This window comes from Phacochoerus africanus, chromosome 2, assembly GCF_016906955.1.
Source record: "Phacochoerus africanus isolate WHEZ1 chromosome 2, ROS_Pafr_v1, whole genome shotgun sequence".
Lineage (NCBI taxonomy): Eukaryota > Metazoa > Chordata > Mammalia > Artiodactyla > Suidae > Phacochoerus > Phacochoerus africanus.
This window is the reverse complement of record NC_062545.1, coordinates 56821233-56835797: the sequence shown is the minus strand read 5'-3', so window position 1 is coordinate 56835797 and position 14565 is coordinate 56821233. Positions and strand designations below refer to the sequence as shown.

Genomic DNA, 14565 nt, shown 5'->3' with positions numbered 1-14565 from the left:
CAAGTTTCCTGAAATGCATATGCATAGTAATTAGAGGCATATTGATTTTTAAATGTAAGCCAGCTTTTATTCTCTTCCTTTTCTAACATCTATTTGTATGAACAGTGATTATTCTTACTTCAAAATGAGGTTTATCAAGCTTTTTGTGCACATTTGTTGTATAGGAAATAAATTACCACTGCTATATATAACTAACATTAAATTTGTGATACCAGCAATTTGTGAGAGATTCACAGTCTTATTGGTGGGATTAATTTCTTATTTCTCAAATGATAGCTAAGAAATTCACCATTTCACAGTTGAGATTTGGGGACATTTTTCACACTTTCTACTTGCATCCAGTGAACAAATGCCTTTAGTCATGTTTATAACCTTCAGCAACATACTTAAATGCATTACTAGAAGTACCACTCACATTCCAAACTTAAGTAGTTTTTTGCTCAACTGGTCTAATTTATTCTTGTGTTTATCAGTTATTGGCATTCCTTAGTGGCCTTTAATGCTTTATAAGCCTGCAAAGAATGTAGGGAACAGATGATGTTCCTAAGAGACAGAATGTCTGCCTTATTTCATAAAATCTTAAGGTGCTTTGAGAGTGTGCTTTATTAGTATTAGTCTTAATAGACCAAGTCATTGGAAGTTGACATAGGGGTGGAAAAATTTTCCCTTCTTCTCCTCTAGGTTCTTTGGTCTAATAATTAAATTGACATAAGACAGATTAACAGGAGAAAACCAAATTTAATTTAGTAGGTATGGTATCTCCAAAGATAAGAGACTCAAGGGCAGCTCAGCAGTTGAAGCTGTGTGCCATCCTGTGCTAAGGAATGGGAGAGGGGCCTGGGTTTTCAGAAGGGAGGAGGGTAATTCACAGGATGAGAAGAGATATTTGGTAATTAGATGTTTGTCCTGCCCTGCAGATAGGTCTTCCAGATAAAAAGTTATCTCTGGTAAGCACTCTCTTTCTGGACCAGGCCCCTTATCAAAGTTCTTTTAGGTAATTAAGGGAGAGGTGAAAGTTTTTTCTAAGTCTGCTGGGTCCTGATTGTCTTCTGCACAAAATAATCCATGTGTCAAAGTGGCATATTTTTGGGTGGCATGGTCTCCCCTTCAGTAATTACACAACCACCTCACACTGTCACCTGGTGACAATGATCATAAGCTATCATAGAGTAGTTACTCTAATTATGACTTCTCATACCTTCCACAACTATGTGTTCCACAGGCATAGTTCTTTTTTTTTTTTTTTTTTTTTCAGTCTTTTTAGGGCTGTACCCTTGGCATAAGGAGGTTCCCAGGCTAGAGGGCAGATTGGAGCTGTAGCTGCTGGCCTACACCACAGCCCCAGCAATGGGGGAGTCTGAGCCATGTCTGCGACCTACACCATAGCTCATGTCAGTGCCAGATGCTTAATCCACTGAGTGAGGCCAGGGATTGATCCTGCGTCCTCATGGATACTAGTCAGATTCGTTTCTGCTGAGCCACAATGGGAACTCTCTCCATAGGCATAGTCGTAATGAAAGTATTTCCTATTCATCATGTTTCAGTGTAGTCAAGAATGATAGACCTTTTTAAATTGGAAATAGGAAGTGAGGAATGATGCAAAGAAAGTAACCATTTTTTCCCCACCTTCTCTGTGGTTTGATTTTTTTATTTTCATGTGCATTTATTGTTTTTACAAAATATAAATATTGTTTACAAAATAAAGAGATGACATATGACCTTCTCATGGTCCATTCCATACCTCGTTTGAGTTTTCATCTGCAACTAATTTATCCCTTACTTCAGGGATAAGTTACTTTTTGTCTCAATCTTGTGCATCCCTCAGGACTTAGTTTAAAATTTCTTACTTTTACCTTACCCATGCCTTAAAAGTTAAACGTAGCAGTTCTCTGGTATCTCTGTAGGTTGAGGATCTGACATTGTCACTGCTCTGACACAGGGTCCATCCCTGGCCTGGGAATTTCTGCATGCCATGGGTCTCAGGCAAAAGAAAAAAAGTTAAGCCTAAATTCCACTTCTTCAGACTTCTCCAGCTCCCTCCATAGCAAGTACCTCTTACTCCAGTACAAATACCTTACCTCTGTAATAGCATTTATCAGAGGGTTAATTATTTGTGTGTCCAGTTTTTAGATTTGGGGGCTGAAATATTTAGGTTTATAGTATCTCCATAGTGCATAGTATAGACATACAATGAGTGCCTCTTAAATTGAGCCTTTATAGATTTTTAAATACATACATGAGTTATTTCTTTTAATACTCCCCATGTGGTAATTTTTCTAGAATTACTAATATATTAGATTGTTTTACATTTGAGTTGCCATTCTCAATATTTACCCACCATTTTCTCAAGTATAAGAATTATTCCTTTGCTGGTTACCATCCCATTGTGCAAAAGACAATAATTGAATAGATATTAATTTTATCATAGTGACTACTACACAATCTTATATTTAAAGAAAAGCCACTTAGAGGTGGCTATTATACAAATTTTGATAATTATACAATCTTATATTTAAGGAAAGGTATTTTATAAATAAGACTTTTTTTTCCTTTGTAGGTTACTTCCTCAGAATGTTGGCCTTCTTTATGTTGGAGGTTATGAAAGACCCTTTGCACAAATCAAGGTATGATTGTTCATTTTCTAATATACTTTTTCTAGATACAGTTCGCTTGTTCAGAACCCACCAAAATCCTGCAAATAACTGTCACAAAAATATTGTGAATGTGAAATATTAATTCGTTTGCTTTTGCATATCTCCACTGAAAAAGTAATTGTTCTTCAGTGAATCGATTAGCTTAATAATCTTGCCCATACTAGATTTAATTTTGACAACTCATTTCAGTGATTAGTTAAGAAGAGTACAGTTTAGGAGTTCCTGTTACGGCTCAGCGGGTTAAGAACCTGACATAGTGTCTGTGAGGATGTGGGTTCGATCCCTGGCTTTGCTTAGTTGGTTAAGGATCCAGCATTGCCACAAGCCATGGCAGTGGCAGCTACAGTTCTGATTTGACCCCTAGCTTGGGAACTTCCATGTGACACAGGTGTGACTATAAAAAGAAAAAGAAAGTACAGTTTAGAGCCACATTACCCATTTCACCAATAGAAGTTTTTTGATAGCTTTGTTGAGCAGAATACATGAGACAGAAAAACAAGTGAGCTGGAACACTGATAGAAATTACTGCTATTGATTCTTCTAGTGTATTTTTTCCTTTCGATTATTGTATTGTTCATCTCTGTTCTTTAAGTCTTATAGCTCTTTGTTAAACATTTCTTATAATTTTTTGGTTTGTGCCTCCATTTTTCCCCCAAGATCTTGGATCATCTTTACTCTGAGTTCTTTTTCATATAGGTTGCTTATCTCCACTTCACTTAGTTGTTTTTCTGGGCTTCTGTCTTGTTCCTTTGTCTGGAACTGTGTTTCTCTGCTATCTCATTTTGTCTGCCTTCTTATGTTTGTGGATGCCTCTCCTGGAACATGTTTCTCTGCTGTCTCATTTTGTCTGACTTCCTATGTTTGTATCTGCCCTATAATGGGTGAAGCTGATCTAGGAGCTTGCACAGCCTTCCTAGTGTGAGGGACTGGGTACCTACTCACTGGTGGATAGAGCTGCGTCTTGTCCCTCTGGTGGGCAGGGCTGTGGCAAGGGGTGTGTTTAGAGGTAGCCGTATGCCCAGAATGACTTTAGGCAGCCTCTCTGCTGATGGGTGGGGCTCTGTTCCCACCTTGTTGGTTGTTTAGCCTGAGGTGTTCCAGCACTGGAGCCTACAGGCTGTTGGGTGGGGCTAGGTCTCATTTACAAAATGACAGCCTCCTGGGGAGCTCATGTCTGTGATTATTCCCGAGGCCTCTCCTTCCAGTGTCCTGCCCTCACAGGGAGCCACAGCCAACCCCTAAGTCTTCTTGAGACCACCCCCCACACACACCCCACCGAGATCCACAGATAGATTCAGGCTGAGATTCTTACAGAGTCACAGCTTTGCCCTGAGACCTAGTGCACATGAAATACTGTGTGTGTTCTCTAAGAGTGGAGTCTCTGTTTACCCCAGTCTTGTGGAGCTCCTTCAGTCAAGCCCCATTGGCCTTCAAAGCCAAATGCCATGGGGGCTCCTGCTCCTGATGCCAAACCCCCAGGCTGGGGTACCTGATGTGGGGCTCAGAACTCTCCCTCTTATGGGAGAACCCTGTGATATAGTTATTTACCAGTTTGTGGATTGCCCACCCAGCAGGTATGGGATTTGTTTATATTGTGAAAGCACCCCTCCTACCATCTTGTTGTGGCTTCTCTGTTTTTGGGTATAGAATACCTTTTTTGATAGTTTCCAGTCTTCTTTTTCAGTAGTTGTTCTGCAGTTGTTGTGATCTTGGTATTTTTATGAGAGAAGGTGAACTTGATTCCTTCTACTTTGCCATCTTCTTTCCTCTGCCCTTTTTCCTTTCTGATCTAGACAACTTTTACTGCTTTTTCTTGCTTTGTTGCACTGGCCAAAACCTACAGTACCAAGTTGAATGAAAGTAGTGAGAACAGACATCCTTGCTTTGTTCCTAATCTTAGAGGGAAAGCATTCAGTTTCATCAAAAATTATTTTTATGGTAATAATAATTGAGGATTAAATCATAGATTCCACCTAAGCTTTCTTGTAAAAAAATCTAATAATGTTATGAACGTTTAGGGCAGTAAATAAAAAGAAAGGTTCACAATCATCCTTTTTCTATTATTATAACTTTTATTAATGTTTCCTGACCTATAAATTTTGTTTTTGGAGTTCCTGTCATGGCTCAATGGTTAACAAACCTGACTAGTATCCATGAGAAAGCGGGTTCGATCCCTGGCCTCACTCAGTGGGTTAAGGATCCAGTGTTGCTGTGAGATGTGGTGTAGGTTGCAGACGTGGCTCGGATCCCAAGTTGTTGTGGCTGTGGTGTAGGCCAACGGCTACAGATGCAATTTGAACCCTAGCCTTGGAACCTCCATATGCCACTGGTGCAGCCCTAAGATGACAAAATAAATAAATATATATATATTTTTTTTTAGTTTTCTGATTTTTCTTCACTTTTGTTTTCTTGGCTCTGTTAGTTATTTTTCTCATGTTCATTTGTGGGTTGTGATTTTGAATTCCATTTCCACCTGCGTATATGACATATTTTTATGCTTTGAAAAACAAAGATTTTTCAGGATATGCTGAGCCTAAATAGGACATATAAGATTTAATACTGAGGAAGTGTAGTCACATTATTGACATTTTAAAATGAAAAATCTTTTTTGTTGTCGTAACATTAGCACTTCTTTAAATGCCTCCCTTATTTTAACATAAGAGATCTTGAGTTGTGGACTCTTTTGGACTTTTCTGATTCTCTACATAATGACAAGCATTCAGGTACTTTTTTTTTTCTTCTGTTTTTAATATCGCTGGAACACAAGTGGAGTTGGCAAGACTCTCTCTTCATAAACCTCCCTCACTATCCTGTTCACCGAGTTCGGCAGTATAGCCAGGAATCCTAATAAGTTTCAGCAGAAATATTTCTGAAAGCCCAATTTTTTTTCCTGTCCATTGGTTTGGAAAATCCCGTTTCTCCATGTTAGAATTGAAATAATGAAAAAGTGAGAGGCTTATATCTGATATATTTAAGGAAGGGTAGAATTTGTGTGTGTGTGTGTATTACATGTTGTCTCAAAAACATATAAGTGTATGTATGAGAGTGATTCTTCCTTCACTTACCTGATTCATTAACGTAACATTTTCTTTATCCAGGCGCTTTCTAACAAGCCCAGTGACAGAGGTCAATCCTTTGTGAACTCTTTATGCCTAGATAATCAACACAGTAGAAAAAAGTCCATTATTTTAGGGCATCTTTTTCCTTTGCTGTTGCTGTGGGAAAGGTTTCTCTTGTATATTGTAAAAGGATTCTTATCCTCATTAGTTATTGAAGTTCTTTTATAATTCCTGTGGTTCTTATGAAAATACTATATAGATCCCTGATAAAAATGTTTATAATTTTATGTTAATTGGAAAACAGTTTTTAAAATTATAGTTTAAATGCTTGTAATTAGGCTAGGAATTTAAGGTCTGCCCCTTGCCTTGCATCTGACTTCTTTTGGCCATGAAATACCAGTATTTGTTACATTCATTTTTCTCCCATTAAATTAAATGTAACGGTTCTATGTTGTATGGCATAGACATCAGATACTGCCTCTAATAAATGGAAACTTTGGCTTTTCTTAAAAGAATATTGGTTTGAATTTTTTTTTTTAAGAAATCAAGCTAGGAAGTTGTTCATTTGAATATTTAAGAAAAGGAATCCTCATTCATTAACATCACAGGACTAAGAGTGAGTGGCTTGGTATTAGAGGCTATGCTTGTTAAAGAGGCATTTTACAGTTGTATTGCTAAAGAAAGAGGAAAAGAAAACAAAAAGGATGATAGATATTTGGACAAGTGTTAAATGAGTTCAGAAATTTGCTATCGCATAGCAATAGATATCCATATTATTAGCATATAGCATGACTTGTATAAGCAAACATTCTTTCTCTCTTTCTGTCTCCCCCTTCTTCCTCTTCTCATTATTACCATCTTTTAGTTTTAGTTTTCTGTCCAATTTGGAGATACAAATATGTACAACCATGGGACTTCATTATAATCTTAGACTAGTACATCTTCATGCTGGTTTCAGGTTTCATTATTTTTAGGGAAAGTTATTCCAACTTTACCTTTTTTATCTCTTAACATCTTCTATATGTCATTGGAAGGTTCTTTTTTCAAATAAGCTCTATTCTTAAGTTTTCATGGGAAATTTGTCATCTGAAGAACTTAATTTTAAACATGCATGATTATTCTCTTGTTTTATCCTAAAATATAATAAACTAAATAAAACACTGACCATTTTATAACAAGTTGTAATACAGAGTAAGAAAAGAATTGCCTCACACATGCACAGCTGTTAATTTAGTGCTGCGAAGGAAGCAGATTTCCCAGTCATCTAAGACTAACTTTCAACTTTGTTGAGATTAAGTTTCTAAATATACTGTGTTGTATGTGACTTAGAGTTTTCTTAAGTAAGAGATATGATTCATTATATCTTTTCTTTTTCACATGTATCATCTCATTTTATTCTCAAAATAATAGTGTACCAAACTGTACAGTTAAGTCAGGGTTCACTTTCCTTTCGCAGTTAAGGTGTGTTTTCTTTTAAAACAATTTTTTAAAAATTACAGTATAGCTGATTTAGAGTGTTGTTTCAGTATCTTTTCATGTAGTCTTTGAAATTAAAAAGGGAAGTTTTGATTAAATAATATTTTACTTAATTCCTATTTGTATGCTTTCAGGTTGTCAGAAGTTTCTGGGGAGCAGAGGAGTGAGCATTTCTGTATATCTTTGCATAATACCTTTATCTTAACTCAGTGAATATGTACTTTATTACTCATACCTTATTTTTGTAGACATGGTCAAGTTTAAATAATAGTTTACATTTTATAACTCTTATTCTATGTTGTTTTCTAAAGCATTTTACAGTCCAGTAAAAATCTTAATGCTATTCTCATAGGTTTCTAGTTCTGGAGGCTGCTCTTAGCAGCCAGAATCCATAAAAGCAAGAAGGATTGAAGCCTGTCAGCATCACTTTTAATCACCTCAAGGGTTGTTATGGAAAGTCTCAAGGCCACAGGGCTGTCCCTCCCTGCAGGGCTTGGTATTGGTTGCCTCTTGCAGTTCTGACAGCCCAAGATGTGTGTGAAGCTGTGAGGCTGAGTCACATACAGTTCCCATTTTGACACTGCAGAATGGCTAAAAAATGTCTTCTATATTTTAACTACGAATTCCATGCAGCCACCATATGTGGAAAGTAAGGAAAATCACCAGTATTCTGAGGCAGTTATTTTATAGTCAGTACAGCTGATTTCTTCTCTGCCTCTGAGCCTGGTTCTATCCCTGCTGAGGGACTGGGTGCCATTAGTCACAGTCTCATACTCTAAGCTTTCTAAGCTTCAATTTAAAAAAATCTATTTCCAGCCAAAGAAATAGAAGATTGATGTTTGTATTCATATGCATACACAATAGATGCAAAGAAATAATGATCTCTTCTTCATTTTTGAAATTATATTTGAAAATCCATCAAACAGTACCCTCAGACTTTTTTCAACTTAAAAAAGTAGAATATTTTCCCTTTTTAGGTCTATTGAGCTTAGATTTTTATTTGTTACATAAAATATTTTTTTAAATAGCTAATAATTTGTCAGTTTTAATTTTCAGGGTAAATTAAACTTAAAGTATTTATTTGGGTCTCATGAAATATTGAAAAAAAACTAGGAAAACATTTGGTTTGTTTACTGACTAATGATGTTTTAGAATATGTATGGCTTGTAGGTCAACATTTTTAGTAAAAGAAGTTTATCATGCATATTCTAAATCTCTAGAATACCTGAAATATTCTATCAACTAAAGATACAAGCCCTAGAATGGAATATTCTAGTTTAGTGGCTTCCAAACTTTTGAGCATGACCTATAGGGATGTGACAAGTGTATTTGAGTTCTAGTAAACATACATATATCTATACGCACACAACATAAACCAGAGTTTTAAAGTAAGTGTGATATAACCACTATATTTACCATTCTGTTCTATTTATTTTTCCATTGATTTAGTTTTTAAATACAGGTCTCAACCCACTAAATTAACCTCTCTCTTAGAATATGGGTCACGACTCACAGTTGGGCAAACACTGCTTGTCCAGCTACTGCTGCCTTATGTCAGCCACATTTATGCAGGTGATGGTGAGGAAGCCTACCTGCCCTTGAGTTGATGATGGCCCTCGGAGTGGCTCTGGAAGGGCAGAAAATGATGAGATGTCAAAGTTGCTGGGGAGAGAGAGGAAGAAAGTATAGGAAAAGATAAATGAGAAGTGAAGTAAGATGTTTTATGGAGCCAAGCATAGCTATTTTCTATTTCCAAAAAACCCTAATTCTCAAGAATGGAAGGGAGCCTTCTCTCCACACCTACTCTTATCTTCCAAATGATTTCATGTGGTTTGAGGATAGAGAAAAAAATAAAGGTAAGATCCCTGTGGATTTAAAAAAAAAGCAGAAAAAAAATGGAGGTGAGTGGAGTTCCCATCGTGGCGCAGTGGTTGACAAATCCGACTAGGAACCATGAGGTTGAGGGTTTGATCCCTGCCCTTGCTCAGTGGGTTAACGATTCGGCGTTACCGTGAGCTGTGGTGTGGGTTGCAGACGCGGCTCACATCCTGCACTGCTGTGGCTCTGGCATAGGCTGGCGGTTACAGCTCCAATTAGACCCCTAGCCTGGGAACCTCCATATGCCGAAGGAGCGGCCCAAGAAATGGCAAAAAGACAAAAAAAAAAAAAAAATGGAGGTGAGTGAGAAATTGAGAGAAAGCAATGAAGCAGATCTAGATTTGTGTGACATATTAATGACTACCAGCTCAGTTTTCTGTACTGTAAGGGAAGAGGCAAATTTTCAGTGTCTCATAGCAGTAATAAAGGCGGGCATGGTTATTTCTTTGTTGAAAGTAGACTCAAAAAGTGAAAGAAGCTTTAAAAACAACAACAACAACAACAACTCACTAACTGTCATGAAAGCCAAAACCCTCTCTACTTCTATGCAATAGCTATTTAGTTGCTGACAGCATTTTATCCTGCACATTTACTGACAGAGAGCTTTAGGGCCACTGCTGGGCTCTCTAGTGAGCCCATATTGCTAACTTTCTGGATGTTAAAAATCACACATTGTTTGTTACTACCAGGTCACATAGTAGCTGCAGACTTAGGATTCCAAAAAGTATTCAATAGTAGTAGTTTTTGTGCCATTTTTACCAAGGTACTTTTGGCAGTGTTGTTGCCAAAACTGAGATAACACTTCAGCCTAGAGTCACTTTCAGTTTTAGAATTCTTATCTTCCCGTCCTTAACTTATCTACAAGAATATGAGTCCCACAGGGCTGGGCTGTGTCTTGTGCACCTCTCTATCTTTGGCAATTAGCCTAGTGTCCAAGACCTAAAAACACTAAATGAGTATTTGTTAACATTATTGAAGAATGCTCAGAAAACCAAGTGCGTTGTTGCTGTTGTTGTTTTGAGGGGTATACCCAACAGCATGGGAAAGTTCCCAGGTCAGGGATCAAACCTGTAACCAGAGCCACAGCAGTGACAGCACTTAACCCTTGGAGCCATGAGCGAAAGTCCTTTTTTTTTTTTTTTTTAAATTGAGGTGTAGTTAATATATAACATTGTGTTTGTTTCAGATGTACAACATAATGATCCAATATTGCAAACATTGCAAAAGGATCATCCCAGTAAGTCTACTTAACATCCATCCCCCTACATAGTTACAAAACAGTTTTTTCTTGTGATGAGAACTCTTAAGACCTACTCTTTATCAATTTTCAAATAGGCAGTACAGTATTATTAACTACAGTCACTCTGCTATTACATTACATCCTCAGAACTTATCTGTCTTCTAACTGAAAACATGTACCCTTTCACCCCCCTTCATCCATTTCTCTCCCACCCTCACCCCCTGCTTGTGGCAACAAAAATCTGTTCTATATTCCTTGGAGCTTGTTTTTTTGTTTTGTTTTTTGTTTTTAAACTATCAAGATTTACCTGTGAAGTTTGTCAGAGTATTTAAAACTCTGGTTCTAATTGCATGTATATTTACTGCCTTAAAACTTTGTTTTCTGATCTCTGTTACATCTTGAGTTGGGATATCTTTGAGGCACTATAAATTAATTTTATTTTCTAATTTAAGATTATGGTTGTAAATTGTTATTAACATCAGTAGCTTTATTTGAAATGTAGATTTTGTGAATACATTATTCTGAGAACATTTTAATTATAGTCCTCAAATTATTTTCCAATTAAGAAAGTTAGCATTTTTCTTAGCTGGAAATTCCAATTACTTTCAATCTCTCTTGAGTGAGACATTTATAGAAAAATATTAGAAATCATTTTAGCATATTCTAGTTTTTTTTTTAAAACCAGATTTATCATATCAAGCTGTGTTCTTGTTAAATGTGGTTTGGAGAGAAAAAGATTAAATTCTTTTTTTGTAATTTGGAGATGTTCTCAAAAAAGCAAATTGTATCAATGCTAAAGTATTTATAATGCAGTGAACATCCTATTTTGGTGAAAGGAAATGAATGTTATTTTTTATCCTGAGTTTTTTTCCCCTACAAATATTTTACTTCTAAAAAGAATTTCGAAGGCATTGATAACATGTACATATAAAAGGTTATCTCTAAAATGACTATTGTTAAAGTCATGTTTCTGACAAATGCCAGAGTTTCTGATCTGGATTATATATTAGACATCTAGAAGTTATATATTTCACTTTCTTCCCACAAAAGGAGAAAAATAATTTCTCCAGCAAATAGGTAAGAAGAAATATTTACTCATGCTCTTGCCTCATAAAGTTTGAAAACACAGTTCCAGACCTGTCCGGTCCTCACAAGGCAGAGGCAGCTGCAAAGACCCATTTCAGGTGTCCCATGGCTGTGACGCAGGTATTAGGAAAGCTCCAGACTGGTGTTCTCTTTGTTGACTCTTGGAGAAGAGTAACAAACTGAAACTCTGAGACTAGATAACACCAGACCATTAATGTTGCCAATGATTTGTAATTGGCCTTGAACTGGCTACCTTGAACATCTTCAGAAGTTTGAGACTATTAAGTGATTTCTGTCCCAAATGTATACCTCGGGGTGTGGGTAGGAGGGATCCTTAATTGTTTAAAACAGAAATTTAAAAATGTAGTCACATAAATCTGTCTCTTGAAATGGTTTTTTCTAAATAATGAGGTAGATGTTTGTTTTTTTCTTATCCCAGTATTTCACTGTCTATATAATTATTTGCCAATAAGTAAAAATGACAGATTTGGAGTTCAGGAAATTCAAACTATACTAAATGCAATGAAATATAAGAGTATAATGGTTTGAAGAAATCATTATAAATTTAAGTTTAACCTTGCAAATACAAGTCACCATTTGGATATTTACAGTTTTACTAAAATATTTTAAATACTAATTTTAAATTCTTCCTATAGTGTCATCCGATCAGAACATTTGTGGTACCCAATAAATACCTTCACATGTGATCATTCATCTGCTAAGATAATGTGTTCTTTCCTTTTTTCTTTTTTTTTCTTTTTTTTTGTCTTTTTGCCTTTTTCTAGGGCCGCTTCCACGGCATATGGAGGTTCCCAGGCTAGGGGTCTAATCGGAGCTGTAGCTACTGGCCTACACCAGAGCCACAGCAATGTGGGATCTGAGCTGCGTCTGCGACCTACACCACAGCTCAGGGCAACGCCAGATCCTTAACCCACTGAGCAAGGCCAGGGATCAAACCCACAACCTCATGGTTCCTAGTCGGATTCATTAACCACTGCACCATGACGGGAACTCCAATAATATGTTCTTTATGATATTAAAATACTTCTGTTCTCTGTGAAGATTTAAGTCTGATAATAGTCATAATATTATCAGTGAATATAATTATATATACAGTCTTTTTTTAAAAAAAATCAATCTATTCAGAGTTTTTGTGGGATAGACACATAAAACGACATGTTAGGTTATTTGACTGTCCAGAGGTTCCTTTCAATAAGTTGCAGTGCTTTAGAATCAGATTCAACTTTCTAAGTCTTAACTCATAAAATCAGTTTTCTAGTGGAAAGTAATTTTGTATAAACCTTTTTGTCAAAGGAGGCTAAGGCTTTGAAAAACAAATAGTATAAAAGGATATTTAAGTTGGGAGTTCTCGTTGTGGCTCAGTGGTTAATGAACCCAACTAGCATTCATGAGGATGTGGGTTCAATCCCTGGCCTCGCTCAGTGGGTTAAGGATCTGGCATTGCCATGACCTGTGGTGTACATTGCAGACGAGGCTCAGATCCTGCGTTGCTGTGGCTGTGGTGTAGGCCAGCTGATGCAGCTCTGATTCAGCGGCTAGCCTGGGAACCTCCATATACTATAGGTACAGCCTTAAAAGAAAAAAAAAATTTAAATTAAATGTACCCCTCATGTATAATATATTTTTTCATTTTATCCTCAAATATTACAACCGTATTGATATCTCTTTGGATATCTCATCTTTTTTTCTTCCTTGTCAGTATTTGAAAACATGAAAAAGGAAAATGGGATAACATATTGTTTAAACCAAAAGCATGCGAAGTTCAGTTAGTAACATTATCAGGTGATACTAAATATAAATATTATAGCCACCATTTGTTGAGCACCAAGTGCTAGGCACTGTTTTAATTAATTCTCAGACAGCTTGTAAAGTGTAGGTACTTTACAAGTTTTCAGTTTTCAGTTTTACAGATCAGGAAGACATAAAAGGCTGAGTGACAAACCGAAGGTTACAATGCCAACAGGTAGTTTACATTATATTGCCTCCTGTGGAGAATTATTTTAGTGTATACTTATTTAGTGTACTAGTTACTATTTATGTGGCATTTTCATATATATCTTGAAGCCCTTCTGAGTTTTGTTTGTATAGCAGGCCAAAATTATCCCTGTAATTGACATGTTACTAGTTAAGACATGGATTAGACTAAATGACTTGACCAAAGGAGAAGTGGTTCTACTGCAAGGATCAAGATAGAATCATTGTGGTTTATTTACATATAAAGGAATGGTAGTATAAAGTTATAATCTTACCTCTGCTACTTAGTCATTGTTGATGACTAAGTTGTTAATAGTAAGAGCTGAGAGTTCTTATATTGGGAACATTTGTGAATCTCTGAGATAATAAAAGGCTTCTAATTATAATATCTTCTGATATAGTTATGGAGTATTTTCATTTTGTTCCCAGAGCATCTATTTTGAACTTACTGTGTTGTGTATTTCTCCTTAGCCATCATTTTTTTGGAAGGGCCAACCCTCCTTGTTGTTTTTATTACCTTTTATATTAAATGCTTTTTATTTTACCTTTATTAATTCTTCATATCTAAGAGATTTGGTGAAAGTATTATATGCTATTAATTTGAAATAGTCTCTAGATATCTATTTCTTTGAGAAGGAACCAGCTGTGAAGAAATCAAACGTATAAACAAAACACCTGAGGACTTTGTGTGCTCTGATTAGCTCAGAGAGAATAGTTGAGGTTGGTGTTTTTTGTTTTTGTTTTCTTCCCAACCAGGTGTGGTAGTTTTGCTAGATACATTAAAAAAAAAAAATGAAAAAAAAAAAGTTTCTCATTTTCTGGCTCAGTGTTGAGTATGCCTTGTGAGCATAGCTGGAATTAAAGCATTTTGATGTTTTTCAAGATCAGTGTATCTTGGAGGCATTTTGATGACTCAGGGCTGATTTTAGCCACAGAAGGAACTATAGCAGCATTGCATGGAGAAGGAACAGATGTTTTCTAAGTTTCAGGATGAGTAGGTTGGTTGCATAGCACAAGGGTAACCGAATGATGTAAAAGGCAGTGATGGTGAAAATAAGCAAGGAGGTGTTCTCAGGGTGGTTATGGTTTAGCAAAAGGATGAATGAAATAAGGTAACATGCATATAATATAGGTCATTAGGTGTCACAAAGTGGCTACTTCTGGAGTGAGATGGAGC

General features: G+C 36.3%; 1 protein-coding gene across 2 annotated transcripts in view; it reads left to right on the top strand.

Moving 5' to 3' along the window:
• The window catches only part of RNGTT (RNA guanylyltransferase and 5'-phosphatase), a 205861-nt gene that overhangs the window by 158790 nt on the left and 32506 nt on the right, over positions 1-14565 (top strand). The window contains exons 14-15 of one of the 2 annotated variants that reach the window (XM_047760913.1): positions 2558-2624; positions 7324-7448. In XM_047760913.1, coding sequence (XP_047616869.1) covers positions 2558-2624; positions 7324-7356 — 100 coding nt within the window. In that variant the 3' untranslated portion in view covers positions 7357-7448. Of the gene's footprint in view, positions 1-2557; positions 2625-7323; positions 7449-14565 lie in introns of those variants that run through there. The other variant, XM_047760902.1, reaches the window with a different exon arrangement.